The 8,584-nt window shown below is 40.0% G+C and overlaps 1 protein-coding gene across 2 annotated transcripts; it reads right to left on the bottom strand.

Moving 5' to 3' along the window:
- Positions 1–2,161: 2,161 nt before the first annotated feature.
- Positions 2,162–8,489, bottom strand: slc17a6a (solute carrier family 17 member 6a). 2 transcript variants are annotated; one of them, XM_084673309.1, is made up of 10 exons: positions 8,195–8,489; positions 7,408–7,522; positions 6,191–6,278; positions 5,956–6,042; positions 5,651–5,793; positions 5,409–5,558; positions 4,742–4,874; positions 4,248–4,358; positions 4,004–4,131; positions 2,162–3,874 (listed from the first exon to the last, which is right to left on the bottom strand). In XM_084673309.1, exons 1-10 carry the CDS (start codon positions 8,275–8,277, stop codon positions 3,545–3,547), a joined length of 1,368 nt encoding a protein of 455 aa, XP_084529435.1. In that variant the 5' UTR covers positions 8,278–8,489; the 3' UTR covers positions 2,162–3,544. The 2 variants fall into 2 exon arrangements, with proteins under 2 accessions (XP_084529435.1, XP_084529434.1); XM_084673308.1 differs by lacking the exon at positions 8,195–8,489 and adding an exon at positions 7,758–7,989.
- Between the last annotated feature and the right edge of the window lie 95 nt (positions 8,490–8,584).

Below are 8,584 nucleotides of genomic sequence, written 5' to 3'. Positions count from 1 at the left end.
AGATGCAGGCAAGATTGCGCATGAAGCTGTCAAAATGATGTGGATTGGGGGTGGGGAACTGGAAGACAAATGATATGTCACTTACCAGAAAGGTTGAGTAAATTGGAGGAAAGCATGTGGATGTAACAAGAGTCAGGTGTCTGGAAGATAAGACACATTAAAGAGCATAAACTTAAGTAGGAGATAACCTTATCTAATTCATCTTGAGATAATGTTATTTCCTAGCCAATGATTGTCTCAATCTACCATTACTATTAACAGCAATTATGGCTGTGAGCTAAATGGTGACAGATTAAAAACTTCCTGAAGCAGTAAAGAGAGAGAGAACAGAGGAAGGAGCTACCGGAACATGGACTTGGGTATCATAAAACAATAATTAAAGCTATAAAATTGCAACTGTTACTCTGGAAGCTACGCCATGATTTGAGATAATTAACTGAATCTTATAATTTATTGGGAGCTTTTATGCATGTTGTACCACAAAAATACAACTCTGTGAACCAGTAATATTCTAGTGAAAATTTCACAACCAAGTATCTCAACAGATATTGTACGTTTTATCTGGTTTGTCTGGGAGACAATTGTTGTGTTGACAGTAGCCTGAGCCGTTCACCACAGCAGAGAGTGTGGATCAAGAGGATAATTACATTCAGCCAGGGTCCCATGGGGATGCAGTCCCCGTCATCAAATCCTCATTTTGGATCGGCTTCGTCCCATCCCAGTCCCTCAGGGCCACACGCACACCTGCCCCCCTCGGATCATTACCATCCCCACTCACCATAAGCTCATTCCCAGGGTTACAAACACACCAACACAACACAAACATATATTTTTAAATTGTTGGTATTATATATGTCGGTCATTTGATGACATTGCCACAGTCTGCCACATGCATCTAATGCAGACCTGTGTTTAAGATGTATGCATGTTCAGACTAGTTATGTTCCAACAGGTATTGCACTAAAGGCAACAGCCATGACCATTCCAGCTGGTTAGTCCTGGAAAAACATGTTCCACATGGTTGACAATTGTATTTCCCATCAGATTAAGAAGTGCAATTGGAGGTGGGTGTTGATGAGTGTGAATTCTGCCCCTCCCCTTTCTGACACCCATGCTTGGTATGACAGCTTTTACGTACTAGCATTTGGATGGATTTATTTATAGAAAACCAGTATTTTTATGAATTTCCGCGCATCTGTGAAAACTGTATATTGTACATTTCTTAGTTGGGCACATTTAGTTCCACATCTTATATTGTTTAGCCTTAAGTGCAAACCACTCATCTCTCCACCAGGGTATGTAAAACAGCATTGACCTGTTCTTTATCATTTAATTTGCATGTGATGATTTGTGTTTTTCCTCAGGAACCACAATAAGTCAATAGTTCAGTCTGTTACATTAGTGCAACAAGATAGGCTATCGACCTCAGCCCTGTTCGGTTGTAGTGAAGGACACACAATACTGGCTGGGGCTGAGGACTTGGTGTAGAAGGCCGTTTCACTTGCTATTATGTGTGAAGATCCCTTATCAGCCGTTATCATGTCTATCATACATTGTTATTTGTCACTAATAAATTCTATAGATTTCCATATGTGGAACGTTCCATATGTGCATTTATTTGGAAAAAACGTCTGGTAAAAAAAGAAGAAATGTAGCAACTGCAACAAAATGTGTTCAGTAAATCACAGTCAATGTTTTGTGAGCAGTTGCCTTTTGAACTGGTGGATTTAGTGTTTTGTAATGAAACAATCATGAATAATGAAAGCAAAACAGTTAAAGTGAAACACAAAGTCACGCACTGTATAGTATGATAGTGATATGTCTATTTTCTAGGGTTATATGGGTTTGCGAAATGTCTTCCAACAGCCTTAAGACTGCTGTTACTCATTGCAAAGCTGCAGAGGTCAGTTGTTCTCTCTGGGATCAGGAGACTATGCAATTGATGAACTAATTAGCAATGTGTGGTGCAATTTGGAGAGGCAAGAACAAATGAAGGAAATTGAAGTGAAACAGATCAGCTCAAGTTCAGTTGCAATCAGCTTGTACTTCAACTCAAAGTAGCAAATGTAACATATTTGAGTCAGTCTGTGGTGAAGCACCTCACAAAGAAAAGACATAAGGGTTTGTTCAATATTATTTCTTTATAAAATGACATGAGCATATGAATTACACTTGTTGACATCAAAAGACCTATCAATCAAACACAATATTAAAAGCAGTAGAATCACATTTAAACAAAATGTATGGCACAAAGCCAAAATAGCATAATTTGATCATCCTGAACATTCTTTAAAATTCTTCTTTTTTTTCTCATATCATTTTATATATTGCAGAGTAATCTCATGACACAAAGCCAACTCAGAGGCTAAGGAGTGGGCTGGGCTACTATGAGAGGCCTTCATGCCCTGAATCACAGGTAACGACAACCATCAACAGAAAACACCAATAGAACAGAAATTTCAGTTTTTCATATAACTTATTTACGTCTGACAAATAGTTTTAACATGACCTGCGTCATAAGCAGTAAACGTCTTTTCAAAAACTTTTATCCTGTATACTTCTTGTTCATCACATGACTCCAAAAACAGTTACAGATACATACAAGTTTGGAAGCCAAAGTTACTCTACAAAACAGGATGAAAAGCAGCTCTACAGAATTGATTGTAATGAACATCTAACAGTTGCTCAAATTAACAGAGATTTGTGTAAAACATTGTCCTTTAAATGTACATTATTAGGTGTTTCCTTGCAAACCAAAATGTAACTTGAAACATCACTTTTGAAAATACACATTTAATGTTTCTGTGTCTGTAGTGACTGAATGAAGATTATCATGGCAACAAAACACTGTTTTTTCACACTGAATTAAGAAGATTCATGCAACATTCCACATAATAGTTCTATTTTGGAGATCTCATTTATATTTTACATACAATATACTATTATTTCCATTTAATGACAGGCCTTCATGAGTATGAGACCTTTTGGCAAGCACACATGTCCCTGAAAAGGTACTGTCCATGAAAAATATGGCCTTTTATAGTAATGTTCACACAGATCAACGACCCAAATCCACTGCAGTCTCACAGAAACAGTTTATACATTACATAGAACATTTATAAGAAATAGAATAGCTTTTGATTTTGAATACTTTGAATATCGTATCAGTGCAATCAACTTGTACTCCAGACAAAGTATAACCCTACTGTATATACTTGTCAGCTGCAATATATCTGGCTCGTGTTTTTCAAGTAGTTTCAAGAGGTTAGTAACACATAGAACTTAGGCCTGCGTTTTTATATTGTATGATTGCTGACACTCGATAATCTAGATGGGTGTTGATAACAAATGTCTACCAATCTATGTGAATCCAAACTACTTTTAACACTAACAATCAGTTACACTGAAAAAGTATCCATTTTTTTGTTGTAACCTTAGCACTGATATTTTTCATCTACATTTTATGCTAATTTGTGCAAATGGCAATGTGTATTTTCTCCCAGTCGGTTGACTCCTAATAATTGCTAACAAGTGCATGTGTGCTCTATGAAAACTCTCCCTCTGTGCGGGTGTGGCTAACTGGCTTTGAGACGGCTTCCTCTGTGCTCTCCCAACTCGCTGCCCAGCCTCCGTTCACCTGTGTGGTCGCTCCGTAGCTCTTGACTGGGGCCGCCGTTGCACCGTATCCCTGAGTGATATCTCCCGTCTCCTCGGCCAGCTCGTCCTCATCGATGAAGCCGCACTTCTCCTCGCTGGTGTTCTCCGGGTCTGCCCATGGCTGCTGCTCCCCGGAAGCAAATATCCCATAGAAGATCACGCCCCCGTAATGCACCAAGGCAGCGATGAGGAACACGTTTTGCCACTCTTCACGAGTCTAGAAGCAACAGAAAACAGATGAGGAAACACACAGAGAGATGACGATTTAAGGGAAAAGTGTAAAAAGTATTATATGCAATCAATGATACAAAACTACACATCCCATATTTTGAAACAATAGGCTTACCTTGTTTTTGGTCATGGTTCCCACGATGAGAGGACACACCATACCTGACAACGTTCCCACACCGTTGGAAATCCCCATAAGGATGCTGGCATAGCGAGGAGCGATGTCCAGGTGATTGACATTGAAACCTACAGAAGGGAAACTGTGTTACCAACTGATGTGAACCAGTGATGTCCCATGCAAACAAGGTAGAAAGTTCAAATGAAATCCTTATAAAAGTCACTTCAAATGTTAAGTAGCTCACCTGATATAGCAAACCCACTGAAACCCACTGCAAGAACAAGGAAAGAGATAGCCACGCCCCTAGTGTGAGAGAAACCAACCACCAACAGCAATGTGGCTTCCATCCCAAACCCTACAAACAAGAACAAACAGTATCCATGACGATCTTTACATGGAGCAACTGCAGGACCAAGTAGACTGTTTGCTGTGTAGGAACTAAACTACTGGTGATTGCTTTTCTACAGGTACACTCTTGCACTTTTTGAGGTTCATGTTGTGTAATTGTAACTTGTTTAACTACATGCTCTTATGGTTCTTCCCTTTGGCACTTATTTGTTTTTTTCACAATGTATGCTTCATGTTTTGGCTATCCGCAATGTCTGGGGCAATCTCATTGTTATGATCAGTGACTTATGCACTTTTGTAAAGCTCTCTCTTGGAAGTCGCTTTGGATAAAAGCGTCGGCTAAATGAATAAATGTAAATGTAAACTAAACTACTGGTGATTCTCATTCACCTCCACAATTCATGATTTTCCTGACTGTAGTTGTGGAGAGGATGTTCCTGGTGCGAAGGTAATCAGCCAGCTGGCCTCCAATGGGCACTATGATAGTCATGACCAGGTGAGGAAGGGCTGACAGCATCCCAACCTAAGAACACAGGACAAACACCCCTGAATCACTGAATGGCAGATATATTTTAAAAGTTTACTTTGTGCTAATGTTCAAATGGGTTATATTTTACATGATTGAACAGGATTTGGAGGTTTAATGAAGGCCTCTGATTAAATATTTTATTAGAACAGCATGCAAGGGGGTAGACAGGTCCACAAAGTGATATATTCAGCAAATATTTTCCACTGATTTATCTTCCTATAACAGGTAAGAGTAGATTTCCCCAAACAATTCTCTCCAAACAAATCTTTGTAGGCTCTGGTATCGCTGACACTCTAGCAATATTTCATCCACAGTAATCACCAGGCCAAGAATCCAATGTGTGTCTGGATTGCTCCTGTCAGGCCTGTCTGATTTATTCAGCTTTCTAGGTGCTACAGATCAATTCAAATACAATGATTTATCTCTGCGTATTTTACAGTTGACACAATTTCCAACAGGGTAATGCAATCCAAGCATAGTACTTATGGGAGAAACCGATACCGTCTGATGTTGAGTGGCTCAACTCACCTTACTGATTTCAAAGCCAAACACTTCCTCAAAATATGCCGGCTGACTGATAAGCAGCAGGTAGAAGGTCCAGCTCCTGCAGAAGTTGGCCACAATGATTGCATAGACAGGCATGGAGGTGAAGAACTTCCTCCAAGGAGTCTTGTATTTCTGTGGAAATCACGACACACACACACACCGTAAGTTGGCCGACGTCTTCAGTTGACGTGACCGAGTTTGGAGCTGCGGATCGGAAGACTCACATCGCTTGGTCCCATCAGGTTGGCACTTTCCCCGATGCTCTCCTCTATGTAACACCGCTCCTCCTGTGTAATGGTGGGATGCTCCGCTGGACTTTCATAAGACACCAAGATCCAGAACATGTACCAGATGATTCCAAAGGTTCCTGAGCGGAAATAAAGATGCAGAAAATCAACGACAACCCACGGACAGGAGAAGAGATGTCACGTTGTGTTTTCGAAGCTGGACGTTCAAAATCCACAATCATACGAGCTGTGCTTTATATGAATATATGGTACATATTCAATATTAGACAAATTGGACCCACCATACAAATAAAACACACATGACCAGCCAGAGTACTGAACCAAGATTCCAGCAAGAGGCATGGCTATGACTGCTCCAGCATACGATCCTGGAGACAGGAAAGCAATGAGTAGATAAGTTCATATCATGTATTCACTTTCACTCCGTGGGACAGGTGAACCAAATGTTTTTGATGTACTTTTTCATTTATACAGTTGCTGACTGTCAATACCCGTCTGTTGGGTGTAAATACTCACCACAGAATGATGTGGTGGCAAGACGACTCCTCTCGAGGGGCGGAGCCCATTTACTCCAGATCCCATGGCAGGCTGGGTAAGTTACTCCCTGGGCAGAAATACAGAACATTCTGTAACAGTGGGACAATCTCAATGACGTGGTCTGGGATACACTGGTAACCCAATACATATTGTCACTGCCTCAATACCCTCTAGTAATCTTGCACTGATATAAAATTATGCCAAATTAACAAAGAAAATAAGATGTGAGCCATTCATGGATACTCGATTCTTTGATTAAAATGGCAAAATGTGTTTCACATTAGTCACTGACATGCAAGACAAATTACATTTAATAAGAAACCAACTTCCATGCCTTTGAGTTTAACTTCCTAAGCAAGATTAATGGAGCGAGTGCAAATTCAAGATGACTTGGCACTTCACCGCGAAAAGAGATTTGTTCCTATTAAATCTTCATTACTCACTAAGTGGCACACAATCAACTATTGATAGACACAAATTGCTAGGGCTTGCTATGAGAGACATCCTGAAATGCTAATGTTTATTTTGCAGTAATCAGACAATATGAGGCATACACAGCTTCTCAATGGAAGTGTGCTTCTATTCAACAGACAAGGTTGAATGAACCAAAATTACAAAAGAGAGATGACCTTCGGTCTGATAATGGTCCCTCATGAAACATCATACATCCTCTTTCACAACACATTTTGTCAAAGAGAAATAGGAATGACATCATGTGGTTTCAGTCTTTTCTTTGTGTTTCTATGTGGACATCAGTCCATCTCTATCAGGTTCGATGAGTTGTCTACTCAAATGCTTGAGTCAGGTATAAGAGAATACACATTCTCTAGGATTGTTTGCAATAGATTAAAACTGTGTATCCTAAAACATTGAAGGATGATGCCTTTCAAGCATTGCACATCAGTTATCCATTAAAGCCCATGTTTTCGTGCATTGGAAATGACCTCTGTACAATCAACAGGTCTTAAAGCTTTGTGATCTCCTGTCAAGACACATGGAAAACAAATAATCCTGACCAGCAGAAACATAAATTAATGCACTTTCTTTTCTGAAAAAAAGGTGCTTTATATGAATACGATTTAGGAATCTCCATGGTCATAATGTTATTAGACAAAAAAACTAAAGATTCATACAATAGGCTTAACCCACGAAATGATCGATCAATTGATATCCAGATTAAAGGAGGGCAATGTTACCTCAACAAGGCCTTGCAATATCCTCACAAAGATGACACAGCCATAGTGCGATCGAGCAGCAGTGGGTATGAACATATTGAGTATAGAGGTGAGGAGAATGGCGGCTCCGAACACCCTGGGAGTAAAACGAAAACATGGTTTATATGCCAAAAGACACACAGACGCATGCCTGGGTCTTTGCTACCGTTTTACAATAGTGCAGATTGTGCAAGCAACATACACTGATGCCATTAATATGAAGAAAGAAAACGTTGGTACTACCACTAACCAAATAGACTATTGCTATATACATGACCGAAACTAATCAGAAGACTTGAGTAGCCAAACAGATATTCGAGAATAATGATTACACATGTGAAAGGAAATATGTATTCGGTGGAGGACGTCTCTGTTGCAGGATTCCCTCTTCGCTCTTCCTCCAGTACACAATTCCTAGCCTGCCCTTCGCCCTTGGCATGCCGCGTTCTTCTCTGCGGCTTGTTGCCATGCCTCCGATTGTAAAGGATTAGATACGGTTGTCCCATGGGATCCAATTAACATGAGTAAGTAGCCTATGTCTTACTGGCATCAATAAAAAAGCTAAAAAACAATACATGTTTTAGGTCAGTTGCCTCTGCTCCCAGACAATCGGTCTAATGTTCATTTGGCAACGGCAAATTTCTGCTCAATGTAATGTGGCCTGCAGGACAAGACGCTATTAAATTGAAGCCTTAATGTGTTAGCCTAGCCTACTGTAGTTTTAGGCTTCGGTCTAAAGTCAGTTTTAGTCATTTTTCACCCTGCTTACCTGTTTGCTGCTAGTCTTGCTGAAATATACCCTCCAGGAATTTGAGTCACGATGTAGCCCCAGAAAAATGACCCGTGTATCATCCCAACTGTTTCTGGGTCCCAGTTGAATTGCGCTTTCTTAAAAAAAACACAAAAAAAAAACACGAATTACTTGGACAACTACAAACACGGAACCCAGTCCTGTACACTGTACAGACTATACTCTAATGAATTGCTTTACATCATAGCCTACTAACTGAATTTCATTCGTGGTAAGTATGTTGTTGTAGCCTAAATATAGCCAATCCATTTGATTATGTATGTGAACGCTAAGGTACTTGCAGAGTGACACATTGTGTATTAGCCTGAAGCATATCATGCATTCGTTGATGGCCCTGTACAACATGTG

Source organism: Hypomesus nipponensis, chromosome 14 (genome assembly GCF_054491055.1).
Source record: "Hypomesus nipponensis isolate SF chromosome 14, ASM5449105v1, whole genome shotgun sequence".
NCBI lineage: Eukaryota > Metazoa > Chordata > Actinopteri > Osmeriformes > Osmeridae > Hypomesus > Hypomesus nipponensis.
The sequence above is the reverse complement of the archived record's forward strand: the minus strand, read 5'-3'. Positions and strand labels throughout refer to the sequence as shown.

What these genes read in the sequence shown, in the direction of transcription:
- slc17a6a (XM_084673308.1), bottom strand. Translation starts at nt 7,894, where the DNA reads ATGGCAACAAGCCGCAGAGAAGAACGCGGCATGCCAAGGGCGAAGGGC. An exon ending in ACATATTTCCTTTCACATGT is followed by an intron (nt 7,523 to 7,757) that starts GTAATCATTATT and finishes TTTTACTCCCAG; the next exon opens with GGTGTTCGGAGCCGCCATTC. An exon ending in GAAAATCATGAATTGTGGAG is followed by an intron (nt 4,359 to 4,741) that starts GTGAATGAGAAT and finishes TCTTGTTTGTAG; the next exon opens with GGTTTGGGATGGAAGCCACA.